This window comes from Haemorhous mexicanus, chromosome 2, assembly GCF_027477595.1.
Source record: "Haemorhous mexicanus isolate bHaeMex1 chromosome 2, bHaeMex1.pri, whole genome shotgun sequence".
Classification (NCBI taxonomy): Eukaryota; Metazoa; Chordata; class Aves; order Passeriformes; family Fringillidae; genus Haemorhous; species Haemorhous mexicanus.
In genome coordinates this window covers 34963714-34990597 of record NC_082342.1, presented here as the reverse complement: position 1 = coordinate 34990597, position 26884 = coordinate 34963714, and the positions used below count along the sequence as shown (strand labels likewise).

Sequence of the window (26884 nt, the reverse complement as noted above, 5' to 3'; positions counted from 1 at the left end):
TTGGAAAAGAAATTTGTATAAAAAGCAAGAGTTATTGTAGTTGTTGGAATCCAGATGTTGACTTTTTGTTCCTATCCCCAGGTTTGAGACATTAAGGTTTTTCTGCTCTCAAAAATACCAGAGTTCATGCTCTGTGTTGTCTCAGAGGCACTCATGCCATTTACCCGTTGTTCTTTAATTCTGGATAATTGTTGGGCTTCTGCACTGCAATAGCCTATAAGATGATTGATCTCAGAATGAAAAGAAAAACAAAGGGCTCTAGTCATGCACAAAAGATAATTTGCATTTTTCATCTCTGTTGAAGGGGGAACAGAGGACTTCAGATGACAGTCACCCAAGTATGGGAGTTTCTGTTCTCTCAGATGGTTACAAGTCTAGGAACAGTGTGCCAGTACAGCTGCAGCCACAGGGAGATTAAGCAATCTACAAAGGAAGGGCAAATAATTTGCTAAGAACCAACGATGTTCAAACACCTCTCACCTGTGTTGTACCTGCTAGTCAGATGGAAGCAAGAGTGAAAAGAATCTGGCAGAGCAAGGAGAATGCTGACCTCCCGTGAAAGAGGGGTAGCTTAATGGTTTGAAAATGTATGTCCTATTTACCATTAACTTTCAGAATTTAATTTAAATAAGGCATCTGTCTATGTGGGAAACCCAGCTTTGAATGCTTTCAGTGGGACATTCATATCCAGATTGCTGAAGTCCAGTGAAATTCGTTACACAAATTTGCAAGTAAATAATTCAATTACAGAGTGAGTCAAGAGCTCATAAAACAATGCATAAGTGTATTGGGAACAAAGTTGAAGCTTATGAGACATTAAATCACACGTGGTGTGGCTTTCGCCTATCTCATTTTAAAAAGGACCAAAAAAAGTAAATGGGCAGGGACACTCACTGCAAAAAGTACAAAGCAAATTCCTGGGAAGATGAATAAACAGGGTATGCATTTAAATCAGGACTGCATGACATCACTGAATCATTTAGGTTGGAAAAAACCTCTAAGACCATGGAGTCCAACCATAAACCCAGCACTTCCACACCCACACTAAGCTGTGGCCCCAGGTGCCACATCCACACACCTTTTGAACACTGCCAGGGATGATGACTCCACCACTTGCCTGGGTAGCCCGTTCCAAAGCCTGACAACACTTTTGGGAAAGATATTTTTTCCTAATATCCTATTTGAACCTCCTCTGGTGCAACTTAAGGCTGTTTCTTCTTGTTCTGTCACTTCTTACTGACACCCAACTGGCAACAATCTCCTCTCAGGCAGTTGTTGAGAGTGATAAGGTCCCTCCTGAGCCTCCTTCAGGCTAAACACTTCCAGCTCTCTCAGCTGCTTCTCATCAGACTTGCACTTTCCACCATGCTGTACTGGTCATCATCTTGGGTTCAAGTCCACAGAGATTATTTCCTTTGGAATCCTGTCTAAGTTATAATCATTTTTAAAATCTTATTTCACTGGCATCTTCCATTTTATTCTTAGTAACAGGCATTGGGAATGCAGAAAAGGCTGTCTTTTTACTTTACAGTTTGCTAATGCAGTATCAGTGGGACTTGAAAATATAAAGTTTTAAGGCTTGTGGATGCCAGGCTTTGCACAAATGCTACCCAATGTCCCTTAAAAATGCTGGTCGTGTTGCATTTGGTGTCTGTGAGCCTTTTATGGCCTGTTTCTGCGGGCTGCCAGCTCACACATGCTGCTTCACAAAGATAAAGGCTGGGGACTGACCCACTCGGCGGCAGAGCAGCTGGGGTGGAATCTTCCTGGCTCCCAGCCCAGCCGCAGCTCGGCTTTAATTTCAGTGTCAGGGTGGGAGTTCACTGCCTACTGGGAGATCGTTTTCCTGGTGGGAGGCAGAGCAGTGGTGTATGTGAGAAATCCTGCCCTATAAAAGTGCATTCCCATGATTTGGGCTATGAGCCCGTAATTTTAACAAATTATTTATGGCTCTAGCTGAAAGCAGCAATCTAACAAAGATAGCAGTTTGAGCTCTGCTGGAATTTTTTGATGAATCAATCCCAGCTGCTTCCACCATCTAGCAAAGCAATTTCAGGCACCAAGAAGGAAATCGGGCTTTCAGTGACTGGAGCAGCCCAAGTGGAACAGATGCTATTGTGGGAACTGACAGTGCTGACTCAGGAAGCTGTGACGAGAGCAGCAAGAGAAGACATGGATGGAAAAACTTGCAGCAAATAATCTCCTTGTTGACACCAAAATTTTGTTCTGGTGATGGGGAAACTTAGCAGTTTATCTTTAAAAAAATAAATCCATTTCTTTGCACACTGCAGCACCCTGTTTTGGAAGTGGAATCTTCTGCATCCTACCAGTTGCCAAATGAAGGGAAGAATTAAGAGGCTGCAGCACAAAGCTGGGTAGGGTACACCTCAGTCAGCTGGCAATGCAAAATGGGCTCTGCTCCCTGCGTGCCTTTTGGGAGGACAGATCATGTGGCAGCAGCAGGGTGAGGAGCCCACAGTATTTGTCTCAAATGCAGGACCTGAGCTAGGCAGCTTTGGTGAATGTGGCATCACCAATAATGTGCCACATTAACATGAAAATGTGTTACCAAAAAAAAAAAAAAAAAAAAGTGGAAAACAGACCTGGAAGAGAAAGATAAGGTGTTTGCTCAACTTCTCCTAACAGTGTAATGCGCATGGTTCCATTTTTTTAAGTACTGCAGTGTTTTCTCAGCCAAAGCATTACAAAGCCTTTTGCCATTTGAGGCTGCCTTAAGGCCCAGAAGCTCACAAAATAACACAAATACATGACCCCGATCAAGAGAGTCAAACCACCTTCACTATCAGATAACATTTAGTGCAAAAAGTCTCCACACTCTGTGGGCTGGTAAGAACTCGTTCTGGCATTCCCTTGGGATGACCACAGTCTTCTGAGTCAGTAGTTCACCTTCTTCACACCAGGCAAGTTGTGCAGAAAAATGTCACAGCAGCTACAGTGAGCATTATACCAGCTGCTGTGTCAGACAACACAGATGCAGCTGGAAAGGCAGTTCTTGCTGGGTTATGTAAGATTTTGCCTCAAATGTAGATACACTAACAGAAAACACTGCTGTCATTAGGAGACTGCAAGATAAAACTTTCAAGTACTCACTTTCCCTTTGCTTTTACATCACTTTGTATTTTATCAGATACAAGTTCTAAATTATTACTAGAGCAAATAGCAGAAAAAGAACATAGTATTTTGTGCATCTTGGGAAAGTTATTGTGCTCTCCTATCAATCTAAGCCTCTCTACTACTGCTTGGATAGCTCCAAGTGCCTCAGGGCTTTTACAGCTTTGTCTTGGTACTTTCATTAATACACACAGAATTAATATGCACAGAACAAGAAATGGTGAGCCTGGTGGGAAAAAACATCTATAGGAGGTAGATTTGTAACTGGCAATAGACAGAACTTGTAACTGGCAATATTGATAAAGCCCACCAAGAACAGCAACCAAGAGAACTGTTTGAATCTTCAGTGCAATAATGTTTGTTGGCACAACATTTAAATCATCAGATAAAGATGACCAGTAACAAGTCTCACATGCATCCCCATCTTGCCAGCAGTACATTGCTAGCACAATTCAGACTGATTTCCTAAATATCAATGTTTTATGCTGCAAACTCTAGTTTTGTAACACACGTTTTTGATTATTTTAAGTGTGTAAGAACTTCTGAATAGATATGTATTAGACAGCTCAATCCTCAAAACTGGCAATTAATAAGAAAATTCTTTAAGGCCCAGGTTTCATGGTTATACCCTGCTGACATTTTTCCCCTTTTTCAGGCTCAATGAAAAATTTATAAGTGCTCTATTATGTGATGTTCATAAATTGGCAAATACCCTGACTGAGGTCACCTGCAGGAGGTAAAGTTCTATGCTCTGGGTTTGCTTTTAAATTTATTTTATTTTTAACTTATTTATCCAGTGGTGGTAAAGTGCTTCTTTACCACCACTTCATATCTACCATTTGATTATGCTCATCAGCTAGTTTATGGCTGCATTCCAGTAGTCAGTAATGTAATAAAAGTATTCAAAACATAATTTCCTGATTTAGTGAACAGGTGAAAAGTTAAGTAACGAGACTATGGACGGCCTTCAGAGGAAAATTAGGTCAATCTCAACAATACATGGAAATTATTCTGTAATTAAACTATTTAAATACATTAACAGCCCCGCCTATTGTGAGCCCTCGATCTGTTTAAATCCTGAACTAATAAACTGTCTTTGGATTTTCGATGGTCAGTGCACAAATGCCTTGGCACGTAAGTTCACACTCCGCTGAGTGCAATTTGATCCAGCAGAGGTGTGTCCGTGATTTGGCCGCGGGCCGGGAAGGCGGAATGGGCTGCGCTTCAGCAGGTGGAATGGAAGACCCCGCCCACTCTGACACCCTGAGCAGCCAGGGCATTGTACTCCGCCACAGCCTTCTCCGTTTGCAGCACCAGCACGTCAATCCCGTTCTTCTTCAGATAGTCCACAGTGGATGCTGGAACCTCGGAAGAGAAAAGGAAATCACAAAAGCAAGAATCAGATTATCTTCCCCTTAAACTGTAAGACTTGTAGAAAACCAGACAGTGATGCCATTTGTTAAACATGACTTAAATACCTGCCAGTAGCCAAAATGACAATGCTCAGACAGGTCTAAGATTGATATAATTTTTTTTCTCTTCAATAAAGCTACTTTTATACACATAGCTCCCCTACCTCCTTAGCACACTTTAAAATGCAGTCCTCTCTTACAAAAATAAATAAAATTGGAACTAAAGGAGTTCAATCTAAAGAAGGTGTTATTCATCCCACCAGAAAGCTAAAGACTTGCTTCTCACAGAGTAAAGCTCAGCACTTCTGATCTGAGCTTTCTGTAGCTAGTTTATCTGCTGAAATGACACCCTGGCAACAATTGTGACAAGAATACCTAATTACCAAAGTATTTGCAGCAGGCTAGAAAGCCAGTTATAACCTATTGCAAGAGGAAGGGACTAATGACATTCTGAAAAATTCTTCTGGTTTCATTTGCTCCTGTAGCAGAACATAAACCTGTTTTCTGCTTGACATGGACACTAACACAGAGGAGCTCAAATAATGTTTCTCTCAGGACCTGAGGGACCCCTGACAGGAGCTCATTCACAGTGATCCTCAATTTTTTCCCTCTCAGTGAAGCATCATCGATTTAATTTTTTCCTCCTATTCAGAGGGAGAAGGAAAACAAACAGTTCTCTTGATGCTTGTCACAGAACAAAAACCTACCTGCAAAGCCTCACTCATGCCACGACCAATCACCACAGTTTTAACACCCTTCTTGACGACTTCTTCAAGGTCAGCTGGCTGCACTCCTGGAGAATGCTAAGTGTCAGGGAAGGAAAATAATAGTCTGGGTACTGACAGCATCAACCAGGAAAGCTGTGTCTGTGTGTCCTGAACACAGAGCAGCAGGGTAAATTAGCAGAACCAGAATGTAACACAACCCTCTTCTGTACGTACACACAGTACATAACATTAGAAACTGAAAAAGGTATTTAATATGCAGATGAAGGATGATAATTAATTGATTGATGGCAAGATTATAATTCCTTATTAAACAGTCAAAACCAAAAAGATGCATTACAAATTTCTTAAACATTTATGTCTAAATTCTGGCATTTTATAAATATTAACAGTTAAAGTGAAATCAATAAATTGCAGCAATACTGCTGTTTGATTTCAAAATAACAAAATCTACTTGAAAGAAAGATGGTTGCAAGCCAAAGTTTACTCACTTTCAATACAAAGAACTCCTCAGATAATTAAAATTATTAAATAATTTTCTTGTTTATTTTGCAAATCTCACTAAAGAGGACTGGAATTTATTGGGTAGCTTAATTTCAGTTAACAGCTTGGATTTCTGCACTATTCTTTATGTTAAGAATATTTGAATCCAAACGCCTCAGAGAAAGAAGGAACTTACACAGCACATTATCAGATGTTTTAAAAAGTACACCCATTTACTGCTATTATGCTTTAAACATATGAATGCATAAACACACCTATAATGTTGATATAAAACATTATTATGTTACCCTTATTCTTCTCCTGGATTCAGTTTCTATGTATCTCCATGTGGTCAAGAGTAAGATACTGGACATCCTGTGGCTATAATTTGGCCCCTCTTTGGTGGGTATTTTTATTTTTAAAACCAAAATATTATTTGTCCCTCCTCCACTTTTTTTTTTAAGTAGAATTCTGAAGTTCTGAAGTTTTCAAGAGGTCTGAGTTTCTCACTTGAAGTAGGTAATGCCACAGTGGACTCATGGAGAATGGAGAAAGTAAGACTTTCCCAGCTGAAACAAACACATGAGCTCCTAAAGCTGCAGGTGAAAAAAGCCTTCTATGGTATAGTGCCACTTCCAATGAGTGAATTAAACTTATTCCACAAGAAAGTCCTTAGCATGGCTGATGTCTGAAATTTCAGTAACAGAGATGATTCACCTTTATGGTTCTCCAAGTTCACAGAATCATAGAACACCTCAAGTTGGAAGGGATCCATGAGAATCATTCACAGGACTATCTTAAGCTAAACCACGACTTAGGAGCATCATCCAGGTGCTTCTGGAAGTCTGACAAGCTTGCTCTGTAAACACATCCCTGGAGAGCCTGTCCCAGAGCCCAGGCATCCTCTGGGTGGAGAGCCTTTTCCTAACACCCCATCTGAACGTCCCCTTGCAGCTTGACTGCATTTCCATGGGTCCTACTGCTGGTCACCAGAGAGATCAGCACCTTGCCTGCACTGCCCTGCCTCTGGAAAGTGCAGACTGTGATGAGGTCACGCCTCAGACTCCTTTTCTCCAAGATGAACAAGCCAAATGACCTCAGCTGCTCCTCATAAGCCTTGTCCTCAAGGCCTTTCAGCATCTTCATCACCCTCCTTGGAACATAGTCTAACAGTCTGACATCCTCCTTATGTCGAGGTGCCCAAAACTGCACACAGAACTCGAGGTAGGGCTGCTCCAGTGCAGAACAGAGTGGGACAAGCACCTCCCTCAGCTGTGCTATGCTTGACACACTCCAGGACATGTCTGGCCCTTTGGGCAGCCAGGACCAAAGGCTGTGTTCCCCTTAGTCCATGTACATTCCATATCCACACCTGGACTGCAGAACTCACTTGAATAGGCAGAGCTTTCTCAGACCAAATCACTCTAAATACTTGTTTATGACAGAATAGGCAATGCTTTTCCTTTGGGGTTTCTTAAGTAGACTCAAAACTTAGACAAGAAGAATTGGTATATTTTACTGCAATTACAATAATTAGGATTCTGGGAAGGCTTGCTGTCACGTGAGAAGCACTCCTGAGACATTAAAGCCACGGAACAAAAGGATTTTCTTTGGTTACACAGGACACTTTGATGCTAGTAAGAAACTACTGTTGCTACAGGAAACATGTAACATGATGAAATAACTGTATCATTGTTGATTTGACAGCAGATTTTCTTGCCTGCTCTGTTCTCTGGCCTTCATTTCAGCAATACCTACGTCTTTTCTTCTGTCATTAGCAGATGGCACTGAAATACAGCCAGCCAGGGAGAGAGGGTGCCATTCATCCCCAAGGGTTAAGGCCACAATAACTGTTAGTGCTCAGTTACAGAACCTTGCAGGGCCAGGTATACAATTTTCCTGATGAAAACATGCTTCACTAGACAGCAGTGCGACAGCAGAGGAGGAAAGGAAGCAATTTATTTCCAACTAGAGTGTAGGACATGACCAGCACTGCTTGTTTTCCACACTTCAGTTCCAGCTACCTCCAGGAAAAACATGCTTAAGGAAAGTAGGCAAACAACTCCATCTTTAAAAAACTGGGCAGAAAATGCAGCTGTTGAATCTTACTGTTTCCAGTGCTGACAAAATTAAATTTTTGACAGTTCTTCTCAACATTGGAGATGCAGTCTACAAAAAGCTTAGTTCTATTCTTAATATTTGTTGTTTCCTATTTATTTTAAAAGCAAATCACCTCACTCCTCAGCTGCAAGGATAGAACTGACCTAAAGCAGGAGCTTTACAAGTGACTTATGTAAGGCCTTACTTTAGATACATATTTTTTTACTTCCTGATTAAATAAAAAGGATGCCAGAAAACCTACTTCTCCAGAGAACTCAACTATTCTTTTTCTCCTCCAATTTTAATTTAACATGAGTTATTTTTCAAGTCCTCTAAAAACTTATGGATTTAAATGTTATACTTATGACAAGATGATATTCCTTGTTAGAAACTTTCGAAAGAAAGCACAGCCTCCTAAACGTAAGTGCCTATAATTTGAAACCAAATTTTTCCAATGGTTGGAATAAATATAAAAATGTGATTGGGACGGGAAATAGTTGGGAACCTCTTGGCTATTGTTACCTGCTCTGCTTCTCCAGCCATGTGCATATAAAGTACAAAAATTATATTGTTAAACAAGCAGACAGCAACTCTCACCACAAAACCCAGCCCTTTGAACAGCCAGTGAAAACTTATTTTTTAATAACCAGGCCATAAATGAAATACATTTTAAAAGGTTACATACACAGCTACCTTTTTCACTGCAAGGTGCAGATATCTTTGCATGACAGCAGCACCTTTCTCTTGGTGTTATATATTCTGCATAAACTGAACTCTGACGGGTTAAAAAAGTTCTCCCAAAGATTACAGATGAAGTTGCAAACCCAAATACTTTGCGTTTCAGTTGTGTCAAAACGAATCCAAGAGAGCTGCATCCTCTGCATGGATACGGCTGCAGGTGCTGGGCCTGGTCACTACATTGTTATTTTCTGCTTTTGCTTTGAAAGTGTGGAACTTCTTTTTCCTAGCCAATCATCTATCCCAGCGCAAATCATAAAATGGGGAGAATTACCAACATCAAGTTCCTATTGCAATATTTGCTATACTGCTTCTAAATCAGAAACATCAATACTGTTTCATGTACTTTCATCCAATTCTGATTGCATTTACAGATAAACTTTAAAAATCACGAGGGCAAGCACTTAGTATATGGCTACCAAGAGAAGTCTGTGTGATTAGCCAGACCGTGAGCTTTTCACAGAGAAAATAGTGCATGAGAACACGCAAGGTCAGTTACTGTCTATTTTTTTTTTTTTTTTTTTTTTTTTTTTTTTTTTTTTTTTTACTTTTCAACTTTTCATAATTTCTTTTCCTATCTCACTCAAGGTAACTTCTGTTTAAACAGTCTGAAGAGAGGTTGTTACTGGCATCTTATGACATTATGACAACTGCACTCTTAAACAGATGAGGAATATTGCTTGAGAGCTCTAAGGTGTGTGAGAGTTGTCTGGTGAGGGTGGCTGTCAGAACTCAGGGCAACAATTGCTATATCCTGTTACGTGTAGGACATAGTGGGACTGCAGCCCTCTGACCCCTCCACAAAGTCACCTCCAAAACAGACACTCAGTTCTTACCAGGAAAATCTAATGGCTAGATGAATGAAAAAGGCAGCTCACTGAAATTTCTGGCTGAAACTTAAACACTGTTCTCTAGACCATTCTGAGAGTCCTGTTTTAAATGCAAGGTACTAACCAGCAAACTTACATTAGTCCCGGTTTCTCGCCAATCCCACGTCCGGCTTCCTCCCGGCCATACTTTGCAGTCCTTATATGTTGTAGAGCAGCCTTTCACCTTCATCTGACCCCAAGAAAGGGAAGCAATTTCAGGGGAAGACATCACAAAGTGGAACCGAAGTCTGGAAAAAGGATATTTAATACTTAACATCAGGCCAACATATGCAGCACGTTAATAAAAATGGAAAATTCTGTCCTCGCCCCAAGGAATTAGGAAGGAAATGCTGTTACAGACTTTATCCACGTGGTTTTGTGACAACAGACTTGAACTGAGGATCAGCAGATTTGTTGAATTACCAGTCCTCTTGGGGATTTTGTACAAATCATTTTATGTCCTAAATCTGTTCAAGTATTGGATGTTCAACTTTTAAAACTATCAACAGGGATCAGGTCCCAGAATATCCTCTCACATCTAAGTTTTAATCTTCTCCCTAAAATGAACAATGAGGATGATAATAATCTCCTAAAAGATCAGAAGTCTGCACTATTTTGTTGGCCACTTTCTTCTTTTACCAATAAAGTGGTAAATGAGGTTAAAAGGAAATGCCAAACAAACCCAACAGTAAAGCCACAAACCAAAGAGTGTCACTGTCACACTGCTACAGAAAACAAGACTTTCAGGGATGTAAAGGGGTCGAGCCTTTCCCCAGACACTGCTGACAGAGACCAAGTCTCCCAGGATTATACATCCAAATAAGAACTTGTCTAATTGTTTGACCTTCATCTTCATTATTTCAACTTAAATCCATTATTTCTAATCCTTTCTGTTGGGGACAAGTAGAACAGCTTAATCTTTGTCTTTTTGACCTTTTTTTTTTGTTATTTTTCTTGAGGATTTCATGCAGTATTTTTCTTTTATTTAATTTAGATTAAATAAACATCCCTTCAGTCACGTTTTCTAAGTCTCTGCTTATTTTCTTCCATTTTCCTTTAGCAGTCAACCACTGGTACACATCTTCCTTTGATGTCTGTTGCCTGGAACTTGACAGAGCCTTATCAGTGCCCCTGTATCCCAACTGCTTTTTGGTGAGTGCTGCAGTGATGTTGGGATCAGCTTCCACAATCACTGCTGGGTACCAGCAGAGCAGGGACTCTGCCTCCCAAGCCCCTGTGCCAGCTCCCCACAGAAGCTTTTTCCTCCTCACAGTCCCTCAGGTACTGCAGTCTGATTGCTGTGGTGATTCTGGCAGTGAATGGAAAGAGAGGAATCCTAGGGTGATGATACCCTGGAAATGCTTTGGACTAGCATGGCAGTCCACTGACAAATCTCCAAGGCAGGGTCACCTTTCTGCCCTTCCAAATCACATGCTCCAAAATCCACATTTTGAAGAAAACTTGATGTTTCTCCAGTAAAAAGAGGTCCACCTCTGCCTAATCCAGAACATCTCTGTGGCAGATCCTTCCAGATGCACAGATTCTCACCCTTTATTTTTTAATTGTTTACATTCATCAGGAATTGAATAGCTTAAATTCATTATATGAACTCTGGCAGCACAGATTAAAGGCACTGCCCTTGCTGCCCTTGCAAAAGATAAATCTTTGGTTGACCATGCTTCCAGTCCTCCTGGAAGCCTCCCTTCCTGTCTTGCACGTGCTACAAAAGATGCAGCACTGCCAGACAGGATGTGCTCTCCTTGGACTGATTGCCAGAAGCAGATCTCAGTATCCCACCTAAAACACTGCATGAAGGAAAAAGTGCATTACTTTGGATTTGGCACAGGACTGAGTTTGCCAGAGGTGCTTCTCACACAGGACAGTGGGGCAATTCTTTTCCTTCTCATTCCTGTGTGAAGTTAGTGGCACACGTGTCCTGTCAAACAGGAAGCAAGGCAAGCCCCTACAGGGGACTAAAACTTGCTTGGATTAATACAGTCTAGATTCTCTCATCACACATCCACGATGCAATGGATTCAAACAAAGATTTGTAAGATTATTTTTCCAAAGGTCTGCCTGAAGGGATATTCTAGCTGAAGAAATAACCAGCAGTAGTCCCAACAGAATGAAATCAAAGAGTAAAGGCTGAATAAAGCACCCAGAACCTGCCTCTGAAGAATGAAAATAATTTTTGCCTGCGCTACTTTTCAGATGAAATGGCAGATTTAGACATGGAGGTTAGACAGAGGTGAATGAACAATAAGATGATCAGGAATATCACCTTCCCCAGTCCAAACAGTATCACAAGGCTGGAACTGTGCAATCAAAGAGGCACAAACTGCAAATGGGAGAGCAAGGATTCCATGTTATCTTTTCCAAACAGCATAAAAATAAGTAAATAGCAGAAATGAAGCAACACAGCATACAAGGCACAAATAAAAATTTAACCTCTAAAGCCAATTCATATAATCCTGCCAGAGATTGTCAGTAAGGTCAGGCCACTAGAATAAATAAGAATATCTTAGAGTGAGAATGAACTCATTGATAGAAACTTTGGGCATCCTTGGGTGTAGAGCATGGTCCAATCACTGGAGCAAGAAAATAGTTCTCAAACAAATTATTTCTTTAATTATTCACTGTGAGAAATGTAAAGTATCAAAATATACACTAACACTTAAGATCAAAAGAGACCTTGAATTAAATGATTTGTAAGTAGAACCTAAAATTGCAGTTTCTGCAAACTGCAGTAGTCCAAACACAAAGAGATGAGGAGCAGAAATGGCTCAGGACTCTACAAGCAAAGTCGTGAGAGTTTAAAAACATAAGAAATAAAGGAAGTAGAACTTAAAAGGAGGCAAAATGCATGTTTATGCCAGGAGACTATACTGAAAGAGAGAAACGAAGCAGTGGATAAAGATGGAAGAAGACAAAAGTAGCTGAGAAGGAAGCGGAAGCAAGCTGAGATTGAATTGCAGTTGGGTAAACTGGTGGACTTTAAGATTGCCAGCACACCTTTCTTCTGTGGAGGTAGCCAGCAACAAATGGAACAAAAGAGGTGAACGAGAGCAGTGCACCAGATGACATTTTATTGAGACGCTGCAGAAAGAAAGGAAGTTTTGCAAAATCCAAGGGGCAACCTGAGACTGAAGAGGATACAAGGGGAAGAGTAAATCGTTGTGCGTGAAGTTTAGGGCAGAACAAATTCCTGTAAGGCGTCACCAGACAACGTGGCTCTCCAGCGCTGCCGGGGAGCAGGGTCAGCAGGCGGGCGACTTCCCATTCCAGGGAATTGAGCAGCCAGAGGAAGGTCAGGATTATAAGCTGACAGCAGCAAGGCAAACAGAAAGGACGGGAGAAGTTTAGATCAACTGTGCAGGGAGGGGGAAGGTGTCAAGTTCACGAAGGAGGAAAATACACTTTGGGAATTCGGCAAGTCCTTTTCACAAGGCACAACTGCCTTGTGACGGCAGTTAACCGGGGAGGTCACGGGGACCTGGTAGTAAGAGAAGAGGGGGAACAGCACTTTGTGAATACTGCGGAGAGAAGCAAGGAGACAAGGGCAGAGAACGCTGAGAAGCGCAGCAGGAAGGGTGGAGGGCGGGAGTTGGGAAGGGCAGGCGCAGTTCAGGACGGCCCGAAACACGGTCTGGCGTGACGGGGCACAAGGACCGGGACAGCCCCGGCGCCGGCCGCGCCCTCCCGCCCGCTCCCCTCACGCCGAGGGTCCGTCACGCGCCCGCACTCACCGCCCCGCGCGCGCGACCCCACTGCCCCGCCAGGCTCCGCCTCCTCCCCGCGGGGTCGGACGGAGGCGGAGTCTCCAGGATGCCACGCTCTCATTGGACAGCTCTCCCCGCCGGCCCCGCCCTCTTCCCGTTCCGATTGGTCGATCCGCGGATCTATCCCCGCCCCTGCCCCGCCTTGTTTTCATTCCCCCTCGCCGCGCGCGGCGGAGGGGAGCCGGCTCGCGCCGCTCTGGCCGCCGCCCCCTGCCCTCCCCTGCCTTCATCGTCCCCCCGGTGCATTGTGGGATAGTGGCGGCCCGGCCCGGCAGCGCCCCCTCCTCCCTCCCCCTCCCCAGCTCCTTCTCCATCCCCAGGTCCAAGATGGCGGCGGCGGCGGCTCCTCCGGCCCCATCTCCGCCGCCCCCTGCCCCGGCGGGCCCGCGCTGCCCGGGCTCCTGGCCCAACTTCGCCGTTGTCTGCTCCTTCCTCGAGCGCTACGGGGCCCTGCTGGACCTGCCCGAGCTGCCCTTCCCCGAACTGGAGCGCGTCCTGCAACCGCCGCAGGAGCCCGGAGACCAGGGTAAGCGAGTCCTATAGCTCTCCCTCCCGCCCGCTCGGGGGCGGCCGGCTGAGGGGGGCCCGGGGGGCGGAGGGGGGGCCGGGGCTGTCCCCCCCCCGCCTCCTCCCGGCCCCGGGGGTGGAGCGCGCCGAGGGAGAGGAGGGGCCTGGGATTCCCGGGGGGAGGGGAGCCCTCTCTCCCTGGTTTTTTGGGGGGGAGCAGTTATTTGTGTGTGTATATTGGGGGGAGAGCTGCCTGCCCCCGCGGTGGGCTCGGGAAAGAGGTGGGGGACTTCCCCTTCCCCTCTCCTCACTCTCAGTGCCGCCTGTGACCCCCCTCCGTCCCTCCCTCCCCCCCTCGTTTCCCTGGGTTCGTTCCCGAGCGCTGTGCGGGTGGGACTCCTTGCAGAAAACAGGCATAAGACGAAATAACTATTTTCGTTCAGCTTGGCGCTGGTAGCCGGTCTCTCTTCCACCTCCTCCCTTCCCCACAGCTTGGGGGGCGCTTCACAGCCTCTTTCCCCCCTCCCCCCAATATCTTTGCCCATTTTTACCTCTCCCCCGAAACAAGAAGGGCACGCACGCACACACATGTACAAACGCATGGGAATGTCCCGATCCCCAGTGATACCCCCCCACGCCACCCTTCACCTCGGTGTATCTGGGATGAGCAATGGGGATCACGGAGAAGCTCTGAGCACACCCCCCCCCCCCCCCCCCGGCTGCTGTTGTGGGCCGTCTCCTCCCCACAAACACAGACAGCCATTGTGTGCCACCTCCATCCCTCTTTTCTCCCCCCTCCTCTTCCTCCATTCTCTCTTCCAGTTGCGGGGGGGACAAGCTGTGTGCTCGCTGCTGCTCCCCCGCCGCCACCTGAGACGTGCGAGGTGGAGGCATAGGTTATGCACTCCGCTGTTTGCTTTCGAGCTGCTCTCGCTCTTCTCTCCTCCCTCTCCGGTAGCGGGGTTGGTTGCCAGACTCTCTAATCCCAGCTGCCCGCGATGGATGCGGGAGGGCCCGGGCCAAGAGAGCAGCCTGGGGAAGGAGGGCTGTGTGGAGGCGGCCGCAGGAATACAGAGGGGAGGGAGCTTGTTGCTCTTGATCTCTTGTCTGTTATTCGTTTGGTTGTTGCCTCTGCACTCTTGCCACATAGGGAGCCCGTACAGCTCATGGCGCATGCTCGGCACGGCCCCTTGGAAACTTCCTGCTGCTGGAGAAGCCCGGCTCGGGGCTGCTTTTGCTCCGACAGCCCCTGCTTTTTCCCCAAAACGCGCTCGCTCTCGCCTCCTTCCCCACCAAGCCCACCCTGTCTGGGGCGAGGAAGGGGGAGTTATGTGATTAAATCGACGTGTAGGTGTTTCCTCATATAAAGGAAGTTGTATTTTGCCAAGTGCAGGTGTCCTGTCTGTGAATTCACATCAGCCACTGTTGAAGCAGAATGAAATATGATTAATGTGTTTCCTCCTCATGTTGTCTATCAATATGAAAGAGACAGCTGAAATCTACAGAATTCTTAAAACAGGGTTAGCTTTGTGGAAAACTTATCTTTAGATTCAATTCCCCACCACTTCTGTACCTCTTATGTTATATAAAGGACTGTCTTATTTTTGGGAAACCATTTAGAAAAAATGTTGTTTTGTTAAACTGTTGCAAAACTTGTTAATAAAAACCACCACCACATTTAAAAGTTTGACTTTTTAGTGAAAACAGTAATTTTAAAGTAGTGTTTGCAAAGAAAACTTAATGTTGTTACTGTGTTGCATGAAGTGAGTGGATATGTACGAGTAATTTAGGTGTGTGAACTGCAAAATAAATTAAATGGAAATGGTGAGATAGTGGCCTGTGTTTTAAAAAAATACATTTTATTAAAGACTCAAATGCCATAATTTCTGATGACTTTTAATTTCATGATGGGGGTTTTCAACAGGGTGGTGTTTACTGCCTGATTATTTTCTAAAAAGATTTCAAATTACTTGTGTTATGGAGTATGCTTGATTGGATACTTGTCAAATACTTTTCTTTGTATCACCCTTTCTGTTTGGCAAGGGACAGGTTATTTTCTGTGCTTTAGAATATTCCCCCCAAATGGGAGCAGATGCAGCTTCTGGAAATGTAACGTCTGAAGTACTGGGGTTCTTTGCTTGTGCCTGGTGTAGCTGGTGTAGTTGTAGAGACAATTCTCATCTCTAAAAAAGAAAGAGTGGAGGTGTGAAAAACAAACTTGGATAATTCTTGATGTTTTGTCTGATAGTTAGTGGGTGTCTTGATATATTTTTCTTTGATAAAACCGACTTGTTTGGCTTGGTCTGTGGTCTTGGGCTGTGGTGCACATTATTACTGGTGTAATTTTTTTGGGGAAAATGACTGCAGTGACTAGGTTTCTCTACATGATTTTTACTTCAAGTGGCCCTCAAGGTGGTGTTTTTCCATGTTTAGCAACTTTATAACTTTTTAAAGTTATAAAGTTGCTAAACATGGAAACATGATGGAAAACTGAAGGGGTTCTTTTATTGCTAAATATCTGTAATTTACAACTGTATGTAGTTTTCCTTGGAATGCAAAAGGATTTTGATTTCAGTTTGCAATGTACAGTTAGTTTCACTTTTGATACCAGCATTGCTTGACAGTGGATTTGCAGTGACATAATAAAATCTAAAGAAATATTTATGGAACCTCAAAGTGTTGGGTTCTTTCTCCTGAATTTTTTAGAAACTGGAGCAAGTTTTAAATCTCAGCTGTGACATAAAACCTATTTGTAACTCATCTTCATATTACTTTTGCAATCAAGTAAGGGAATCAGTAGTTTGAGGGTTTCTTTATTTATCTTTAAAAATGTTTTGATGCTCAGCAGTTTAAAAATGTGGGGGGTTTTGTGGGTTTTTGTGTGGTTTTTTTTTTTTTTTTTTTTTTTTTTTTTTGAGCATGGCCTATATTGTCTTGTCTGAAGAGTTACTCTTGGGAGATGCCAGCAGAAGTTACTTCCTTTATATCAGGATCCCCAAGGAGAACACGGAGCTTAAGTTTGAGCGTTGTTCAGTAGTTGTATAACAGTTATATTTTCTTTCCTGCTAACAATTAGAACAAAGTACTTGCTCATTTTTAAGAAAGCAAGGTATAACCTTTCTGTACAGGAAGGGATGCTGAGCAGATGCTGACAGCTAGGAAGCTATCAGTTATTTCTTAGAGGCTTTTTAGATTTTTGTTATCACATAGCACTTGAACTTCACTGAATTACTTCTCCTTAACTGAGAATTTCAAGGCAAATAGTAAGGACAGCTGTGCTCAGGTATGAATAGTTTTCAATAGTAGTCTGACTAATTGAGATATCAAATTAACATGTATCAGTAGCACATTAGATGCTTTAACCAGCTGTACATAGATGGGATTTAGTGGGTAATGTAAAACATATTTGACTGGGAAAGTAAGAATGTATAGTGTTGATTTCACCCCTCACTATTGAATAGTGGGATAAACTGATAGATCTGGAATTAGTCTGCCACTTATAAAAGCTCTGTGATAAAATAGCTTAATTTTTCTGGCTGGTGGCTCATTTAAAAGTTGCAACCATTCAAAAAAAGTAATATGAACTATAGTTATCTGGTGAAGATTTTATTTTATGAAGAATAATTATCTTGCCTTTATGGGTGCTTATTTGTGCTTTAAGTACAATGTTGTGACTAGGGTTGCAGTTTTGACACTCTTGAATGACTTAGGAAGAAGTAAAGTTGAGTGTCTGTCAAGATGGTGACAGTGTTAACTCACAAAATTTGCTAGTTGATATGCCTCCAGAAGTAAATTGTTTTTTGTAGGGTTTATTAAAAAGCAACTGCTGTGATTTAACCCCAGTTGGAAGCTCAGCCCTGTGTGGCCACTCACTCACTGTCCCCTGGTGGGATGGGGGAGAGAATTGGAAGGATAAAAGTGACCAAAACAGTGGGTTGAGACAGGCAGTTTATTAGGGAAAGCAAAATGAGGAATTTGTTCACTGTTTGCCATGGGCAGGCAGGTGCTCAACTCCAGGACAGCAGGGCTCCATCATGTGTAAGGGTGGCTTGGGAAGACAAATGCCATGGTTACCAATGTTCTAGTCTTTTTTCTAGCCCCAGCTTTACATGCTGATCATGACACCCATATAGGCTGGGTATCCCTTGGGTCATTTGGGGTCAGCTGTCCTGCCTGTGTCCCCTTCCAATTCCTTGTACACCTCCAGCCCCCTCACTGATGTGGTCTGTGAGGAGCAGCAAAAGCTTTGGCTCTATGTGAGCACTGCTCAGCAATAACAAAAGCAACTTGGTGTTCACGGGCACAGGGTGCCCAGAGAAGCTGTGGCTGCTCCATTCCCTGGAAATGTTCAAGGCCAGGTTGGTGGGGCTCTGAATAAGCTGCTCTAGTTGGAGGTGTCCCTGCCCATGGCCGGGGTTTGGAATTAGATGATCCTTAAGGTCCCTTTCAACCCAAGCCATTCTAGGATGATGAGCACTGTTTTGAGTACAAATTCAAAACGAAGCCCCATACCAGCTACTATGAAGAATATTAACTCCAAGTCCACCACAGGAACGCAATGTATGATTTTAGGTGGAACTTCTGGTGGCTGAGAGCTGTCATTACAACCTCATTGCTGTACTTTTAGATGCAAAACTAAAGTATGGCTACAGATCATTCTGCATTATGCTGTGGCACTGCATCTCCTTTGCTTCTGCTTGCTTCCAAAGGCAAAACTGCAAACTGGAACAAATTATCACAGGAAAGCAATACTTGTTCTCCTTGTTCTTACAAGCATGTGCTGTAGTGGCTTTTTTGTTTGCTTGGGATTTTTTTGTTTAGTTGGTTTTTTCCCTTGGGTTGTTTTTTGTTGTTGCTGGGGTTTTTTTGAGACAGTTACTACTTGCAGTAGAAGAGAAGTTGCAAATTTAAATAGTAAAAAATGTGGTAGAGGGGAGCAAAAACTATATTTGTGTTTAGGGCTGTGTTTAAGGAACCATGCTATCAAGTCACCACCTCCTTTGTGTCGGTAAATAGCTTGAGAATTGGTATAAATGTTAATTAAGCACTTGGTCTCTTGTGAATGAAAATATTAGTAGAATGTTAGCTTGCACAACAGAAATCTAATTTTACACATGACTACGCAAAACACTCGCTGGTTTGCCAGGTTCCCTGGTGAGTGAATGGGAGAACCTCTCCCGGAGGTGAATGGCGTCTTCCAAAGTGTGCTAGGCTGCATTAGCTCATTGATTTTTGCTGGCTTTTCTTAGCAGTGTGGCGTTTGATTTGTTCTTCATTGAAATGGTCACAAGTACACAAGCTTTGTGTGTGCTTTCAGTAAAATTGCATCACAGTCTTGTTGGTGAAGACATGCTAAAGGTGGTCTTGAAAATAGCAAGTGAGTTTTGTGTGGATTTCCAATCTGAAGCACTCTTCCATACTCTCACTTCAGCTCAAACTTCTTCGTCACCTTTGACTCTTGGCAGTCACCCTGACAGACTGACCTAGCCTGGAAGATTGTTGCTTAATTACAGCCTGAATGTGTTATGTTTGTTTGGAGTGTTGTAATAAAACCACTCAGCACGTGTTGACCGGGGTCTAAATGATTTAAAGAAAGACATGGTGAGGTGCAAATGCCTGGTGGGAGGTTAATTTTTCTGGATATTTTCTCCCCTTTTCTGTCTTTATAATGAGAACTTAGGTTAAGGGCAGGCAGCTTATGGAAAATCTGTGCAAACCATTTGTAGACAGTACCTGTTATTACATCATAGACCTGAAAAAAAAGTCTTTGGGGATATCAGAACTTACTACTAAAGCAGTAAGTTCTATTTTGTAAGGTGCTGTGTTTTTCTTGATTCTTCTATACATCTAAAACATTTTTTCAAATTAATTTGGATATTGAAACGATTTGTTTTCAGTAGGTTATGTCTGTGGTTTTTTATTGTCATTCCAATGCTTCTGGAAAGCAATGCAATGTTAAGCTTAAGGTTCTTAACCGTTCTGTGAAGAAGTTAACTATTAACATTGACTTAAACTGCTGTTGAATATATAAAGGAGAAAGACAGATACCTGAAACTTTGTAGCTGTTTAATATAACAAGCAAAGGCAGCTCTATCTAATGACAGGGAGCTTGACAGACTCTCAAGCTCAAGATGAGCTGTATTCCCAGTGATAAAGGTAGTGAAATGGTGTTCTGTTAATGTGATTGATTTTTTTTTTTCTTGTATTTAATGTTTGATAATCAAGCGTGTTTGTGTACTATTGATCAGAAGTTACAAGGGTTGATGTGATTTTTAGGTAAAGTTGTGATACGTTGCAGTAACTCATAATATCCACAGAAGATTGGTTAGTATCAAAAATAGGTGATAAATGTGATATGGACGCTGCTTCACTTATGTACAATATCAATTATTAAATTATAAGATTTATTACCTGGCTTCAGTGAAGAAGGACTAATTCATGTGGTGTCCTCTTATGTAAACGGCCAAGTTCTGACATAAAATGTTGGTAGTATCTGTACTGCTGAGTGGGTGGAGTTTATTCTCACTTCATATATTGCTGCATCTTCCTCATTAACATAGTAAGTGTGTGGCTATATTGATATTAGAAGCTTTCTTCTGCCCTGAAACTGTATCAGGAGGTAATGCTTTTCATCTGCTCTGCAGGCCTCAGTGTTCATGTCTTTTCACACCCAGTGAATAAGGAATTTTAACTGCTGTTCTGAGTCAGTCAGGTAGTTATCACCTTTATGCAGGCTGACCTGTGTTTGTGGAATCTAAGTATATAATAGTGCCTTCCTACTGGATCTAGGGACTGAACCAAAACATTTATGTCAAAGCCATTAATCTACCACCTGTTAGTAAAATGCTGCATTTTTAACTTAGCAGCTAACTACTGAAGAATAAAAACATAGCTAGTGAACTTCAGAACTTGGTATATTTCTTCTGTGCTTGTTTCATTTTTTACTGTGATGGAGGCTCTACACTCATGTTTCTAGACACCAAATAGAATCATTTGTTGAAGGTAGGCTCCAGTGGCTTGGAGATGATACCCTCCAACAGCATTACAGGGTTAAATCTGGAGAAAGTAAGTAGCAGATCATTCTTGCACCAACTTACGGCAAATAAGTCTCTAATGCAGAATAAACTTATCTGGTTTACACTTCAGTCAGTGTTGATTAATCTGATGTTAAGATCAATGTGCCACATCTACACATGTTTTTTGATCGTTCATTTAAGGAGTGAAGTTTACCTTGGAAATAATTATCTGATATCTATTCCTATTTTGTTAGTTTTCCATGGGGAGACTTCGCACCTTTATGTGTGTTGAGCTGGCATGTCAGCTCATCCCAGTGTCCTTTCATATTTATGCTGTTAATGCAGTTTTAGATAGACTCCACATCTCATGATCCAGCGTAGAAACCAGGAAAACACTGCACTTCTGGTGAGAGAAGCAGTTCAGTCTCTTTCCAGTAGCACTGCCCATCTGAAAGACATGGCAGAATTGCATGCGGAATGGAAAAAAGGAACTTGGGACACTGCTCTTCAGGCACAGATGAGCTACAGAGCATCTGAGGCTCTCTCGCAAAACTCAGCCTTCCTAGGGTTTACGCAGATTCTGTTGGAGCGTGTGTCTCCATCAAGGTACGCTTTCAGTTGGTGGCTTTATTGAATTCCAACACAGCTTGGATGATACAGAACTAGAGGAAAAGCTTCTGATGTTACTTTCAAGTCAGTCTTATTCAGGACAAGTGTATAAAAACCAGGAATATTGGTGGAAATTCTTGTGGCCGGTGTAAGATGGTGTTCAGAGAAAGAAGCTCCATGGCAGTGCTGTACTGTAGTACATTTGTATTGGAGAACTTCATAAACATCAAGGTGAGTTGTGTGTGACCCCATTATCACATGTAAGGTGGAAGTTATGTTTTAGGCAGCAATCCATCAGCACTTTGCCTTGGCCAACTGCAGAGGTTTGCAGAAGCTCTAAAAGTTTCTCAGAATATTCTCCCTCCATCCATGTTTGTAGCTCAGGGTCTTCCTGAGTTTTCAACACTTACCATGAACTTCTTTTCTCTTGTTTGGGATTACTTCAAGCTGTATTGTGTAGTGTAAGAACAGTTAGCTGATAGACATGTACAATTATTAGTGCCCACTCCTTGGTACATACACTTCTGAGCTTATCCCAAAGCTGACATTTAGATTACAGAATCACAGAACAGGTCAGATTGGGAAAACAGTGGGTCATCTGGTCCAATTTCTGTGCTCCATCAGGGTCATCCTAGAGCACATTGCACAGGATTGCATCCAGACAGTTCTTGAATAACTCCAGCAGGAAACTCCACAACCTCTCTGGGCAGCCTGTTCTGGTGCATGGTCATCCATACAGTAAAGTTCTTTCTCATAATCAGGTGGAACTTCCTGTGCATCTGTTTTGTGCCTATTGTCTTGTCCTAGTGTTTGGCACCACTGAGGAGAACCTGGATCCATCTTCTTTGCATCCTCCCTTTGGATACTTACATACATGGATGAGATCCCCTCTCAGGGCTGAACAGGCCTCAACCTTTCCCTCTAAGAGAGATGCTCCAGTCCCTTAATAATTTTCATAGGCCTCCACTGGACTTCCTCCAGGAGCTCCATGTCTCTCCTGTACTGAGGAGCCCAGAACTGGACACAGCACTCCAGATGTGGCCTTACCAGGTCTGAGTGAAGGGGCAGGATCACCTCCCTTGCCCTGCTGGCAGTGCTTTCCCTAAGACATCCCAGGATACCACTGGCCTTTTTAGCAACAGGGGCACTGCTGTCTCATGGACAGCTTGTTGTCCACCAGCACCCCTGGGTTCTTCTCTGGAAGGAGCAGAGCTGCTTTCCAGCAGGTCAGCCCCCAGCCTGTGCTGCTCTGTGGGTTTATTCTTTCCCAGGTGCAGCATCCTGCATCTGCCCTTGTTGAATTTCAAAAGTTCCTTTCTGCCCATTATTTCAGTGTGCCAAGACCCTTCTGAGGGGCTACACAGCCCTCTGTGCTGTTGGCCACTCCTCTCAGCTTTGTGTGAACTTGCTGCAGAGCAATCTGCCCCTTCATCCAAGTCATTGATGGGTAAGTTAAACGATACTGGGCTCAGTATAGAACCTTGGGGAACACTGCTAGTGACAGGCCTCCAACTAGACCCTGTGCTGCTGATTATGACCCTTTGGGATCTGCTGTTCCACCTTGCTGTCTGCTCATCCAGTTCACATTTCCTGAATTTGTCTATGAGGATGTTGTGAGAGACTGTCAAAATCCTTGCTAAAGTCACAGTTCACAATATCCACTGCTTTCCCTTCGTCCATCCAGTTAGTTGTTTCGTTGTAGAAGCCTGTTTGGTTGGTCAAGCATGATTTAATGAGTCTATGCTGACTATTCCTGATCATAGGGACAGGAAGAATTCTTTTCTGTGGGGTGAAGCAGAGGACAGGAGCTGCTGAACTGTCAAGAAGGGGCAGATGATGGGAAGACGATGAATAGATAACCTGATGAAGAATGCTGTGGCTATGTTCTCACTGCTGCCTCAAAGCCAGTTTTTCTTTGGAAGTACCCATTTAATATCAAGGTCTCTCTCTGGGCCATACTATGCTTCTTGGTCCAGCTGTGTTCCTCCACGTTCATGACAGCTGGGCGCTGAGAGAGGTGTTCCGGATTTTGTGTTATCTGCCATTGTTGAAACAAGTGTCCTCTGGTATCCTCCTAAGACAATCTCTGTTGTGCTCCTCTGGGAGGAAAAGCGGGAGTATGGCTGGCAAGAGAGCTGAACTTGCACTCCAGGAGTATCTCCCAATGCAGGCAGTGTGCACTGCAGGGACCCATCCCATGGTGGGGGAACTGCCAGGCTGCCTGTGTGGGCTGCAGTGCTGTGGAGCACCCTCCCAGTGTGCTGCAGGCTCTTCATTACTTCCCACTTGAGCACTGATGATGGGGCAGAGCAGTGCAGCAGTGTTTGATGGTCGGCTGTTGATGTTTCTTGAGTTCAATAAAAGGTTTAAGCCATTGAGAAATAATAAAATTTGTTAAAGGTGCGTATATTTTTTTATGTCCTCCAGCCTTGCAGTAAGAGCTTAGTGTTCCAGTTGTGGAATAGCAAGGTCTGTGGCAGTTCATTACATTAAGCTGATCTTTCTACACTATTTCATTACCCTTTCTCCTCTTCCATTTTTTTCTCCAAATCAATGAACTTTCCTTTGCTTCAACTCATCTATAAAACTCGACTAACATTTTAGTATTAACAGATAGTTCTTAGTAGCCTCTACCATTTGTCAGTCTCTCATCTCTTCCCCAAGAGCTAAACAAAGCTTTTAAAGCTCAAGCAGCAGAGAATTTCTCAGAACTACTGTAGAAATTCTGACCATGTTGATGTCTAGTGGTCTGGGGAAAACAATTTTCCTAAGTGAGAGGAGGCCCATTTTTCAAGATTCCCGTGTTTTAGCAGCTGTTTTAGTATTCAGCTTCTTTTCATTATGATCATGTAGGTCTTTTAGTACTTTGGAGAAAAATGCTGCTTATACCCTTGAACTCACAGGCTTGGTTGATATTTGAAGAATGGAGATATTTGAAGCAAATTGTACCTTACCTACCCTGATCTCTAAAATCTTCTCTTCCAGGAAAATGGGGCTTATCAGCATGAAGCTCTGCCTGGTTTTTTGGTTGTCTAGGGCTATACCATTTTTCTATCCTAAAAGTTCTCCTGAACCAGTAGTATGCTGAATAAAACGGGTTGTTTAGGTTTGTGTGTAAGTAACCACTTTATTTCCTACTCTACTCAGTGTCCCTCTGGTACTGCCCTGGCTATTTTCCAACTCATCTACAGCTATCTAGGAGCACCAGTGCCAGGGCACATTTATTGCCTTTTAGTATTAATGACTAGCAGGATTATAAAGGTTTCCTCCTGAGAACAAATTGCAATGGTTCACAAAAGCTGTATTAATTAGTGAATGATAAAGTGTGGAAATTTTAGTTTGATCCCAGAGCCTCCAGTGTGGTGTTCTTGTAGTTATCAGCAATATATTGCAATAAAGCATCCGATGTGGAGACGTGTGTGATGGATGCAACAACAACAAGAAGGAACACTCAACCCCCCTCCCAGTATTGCCTGGAAATGGTAGTTAAGAGGGAACCAGTTTAAGCTGGCATAAAGTGGCCATGTGAATGCCTTGCTTTACAAAAGACACTTCCATTAAGTGGCAAAATTATTGTTTAAACTGAATATTTAAGCTAATACAAAATCTGTAGCAGACAGCATTAGCTGACCTCCTAATAACATGTTAACACTGTGTATAAAGGATAAGAAAGTTTAGCAGCAGGTAAGAAAAATTGATTTGGCAACAAGGGAGCTTTTGGAAGACCTGACCTTAATAAAGGGAGACCAGTAGGAGTAGTCATAAGTCAAGGAATAAAAGCACTATGTCCTAGATGATGAAGCATGTTTCCAAAGCTAGTAGATGTCTCTGAATGCAGGTTGGACAAATGGGAGTAGGATGGTGAGGATAAGCCTAAGGGCTAAGGGTTGGTTTGTCTGCTGAGTAGAAATTGTTTGAAAGGTAGACATCTAACCCTGCTGAAGTCCAGGAGAATGTATTCATAGCTAGCAGTAGAAAGAAGGAAGCTAAAAAGTCCAAGAGGAATTTGCAGAACTTGTGGACAGAAAAGTGTCTTATGTAAAAAGAAGAAAGATCTAGGAGACATGGGTGGCTAAAATCATCAGCCACAATGCAATGATTAAAATAAGTATGTTACTGAGAACTTAAATAGCCTCTTTGCATAAGGTATCATTATTAGACTAATTTGTAATATATTGATTCTATTGCTTTTTCTAACAATAATGATGAAATATGGTAAAACTGACATATTAGGAAATTATATAGAACATGGTTAATAATGTGGAAGCATGCTGAGTTGCTTGGATTAGGTATTAGCTTGGCTTTCTGAAAAGGTTTAGCAGTACAGCTGGTAAAAAAAACTACAGGTGTGTATTTGAGTAAAGAAATGGAAACCAGAGTAACTAGCATGTTTTAAACACTTCAGCAAAGATTTAGGAAATCAAAAGCAAGGAGCTTTTACATCTAGTTTTCATAAACTTCATGAAATTGTGATTTCATAGTTCTAATAGTTGTAGTAGTTACTCTCCAGAGAGAAATATTCTGCTGTTTTCTTTAGAAAGCATGGATAATTCTTCTGAAGCAAAGATAGATGGCTCCTGTTTGACATAAGCTTATATATGGATGCAGTCTTTTTAAGAGGTCACTGATTAAGGTGTTTCACTTGGTGTTCCAGAGCAACCTTATGTGGCATGACCCAGATAGTAACTCTCATGCCCAGCCCTTTTTTTGACGTTATTCTTTGTGGCAGGAGGAGTCAGGTGAGGCATGGTTTTTACCCTTTTTAGTCTACAGCCCAGCATGTTAATGCAAACTGATGTTACCAGTGGTCTTTGTTCTTGCTGTGGAAGGGCTTTGCTTTCTGTCCAGCCCCGACAACCCTACCTGGCAGAAGGCTGGCAGAACATGACAGGGTGCATCACTCCAGCCGAGTCAGCCACTGAATGTGAGTCAGTGTCCAGAGGGAAAGCACCATCATAAACCTTAAACTGATTATATAACAGGAAGTTGGTTAGAAAAATAGATTATTTTTTATTGCTCTCTATATAGACTACTATATACTGTAGTATAAATAAAGTAGAATTCCTAATTTCTTTTAATTTTTTTCTTATAGCGTGGGCAATTAATCTCATTTGTCAAGAAACCAGAAGGACACAAGTTGATTTTAAAAAGATCAAGGTGTAAGATGGCTAATTCAGCCTAAGGGGAAACACTGCTGTCGATAAAATAGTATTACCAATGGGCAACAAAACTTCAAATAAAGGAGAGTTGTAAGTATATATTATGAAGGAAAATGTTTATAAAAAATACATCCCAGAATATTTAAAATTAGCTGTTAGCTCAACAAAATACTCTAGGTAGTATTGTGATAATTCAAGAAAGCATGCCTATTAACAGGGACATGGAGTTTTAAGATTAACAAAATAACAGCTAGCATGAGGAGTGGGCAGAGAATCATACTAAAACTTGGGGTATATATTATTTTGAGTATATGTATCTACCTCTTGTTTTGTTGTTTGCTTGTTTGCCCCATCT

The 26884-nt window shown here is 42.6% G+C and overlaps 2 protein-coding genes across 3 annotated transcripts in view; one reads left to right on the top strand and one right to left on the bottom strand.

Moving 5' to 3' along the window:
- Positions 1-764: 764 nt before the first annotated feature.
- On the bottom strand, positions 765-13361 carry AAMDC (adipogenesis associated Mth938 domain containing). 2 transcript variants are annotated; one of them, XM_059838423.1, is made up of 4 exons: positions 13206-13361; positions 9557-9707; positions 5252-5347; positions 765-4490 (listed from the first exon to the last, which is right to left on the bottom strand). In XM_059838423.1, the coding sequence occupies exons 2-4, from the start codon at positions 9686-9688 to the stop codon at positions 4470-4472; spliced, it is 249 nt and encodes an 82-aa protein (XP_059694406.1). In that variant the 5' UTR covers positions 9689-9707; positions 13206-13361; the 3' UTR covers positions 765-4469. The 2 variants fall into 2 exon arrangements, with proteins under 2 accessions (XP_059694406.1, XP_059694405.1); XM_059838422.1 differs by having other exon boundaries at positions 765-4497; positions 13206-13360.
- Positions 13362-13516: 155 nt separating this feature from the next.
- Positions 13517-26884, top strand: part of RSF1 (remodeling and spacing factor 1) — a 60616-nt gene continuing 47248 nt past the window's right edge. The window contains exon 1 of the mRNA XM_059838402.1: positions 13517-13764. Within this exon, the coding sequence (XP_059694385.1) occupies positions 13566-13764 (199 nt within the window). The 5' untranslated portion in view covers positions 13517-13565. The remainder of the gene's footprint in view (positions 13765-26884) is intronic.

Bases quoted from the DNA above. Each gene is read 5' to 3' on its own strand.
- AAMDC (XM_059838422.1), bottom strand. From the start codon at position 9,688: ATGTCTTCCCCTGAAATTGCTTCCCTTTCTTGGGGTCAGATGAAGGTG. The intron at 5,348-9,556 runs GTAAGTTTGCTG...CCTGACACTTAG, and splicing joins GGCGAGAAACCGGGACTAAT to CATTCTCCAGGAGTGCAGCC. The intron at 4,498-5,251 runs GTAGGTTTTTGT...TTCTCTTCCGAG, and splicing joins GCATGAGTGAGGCTTTGCAG to GTTCCAGCATCCACTGTGGA.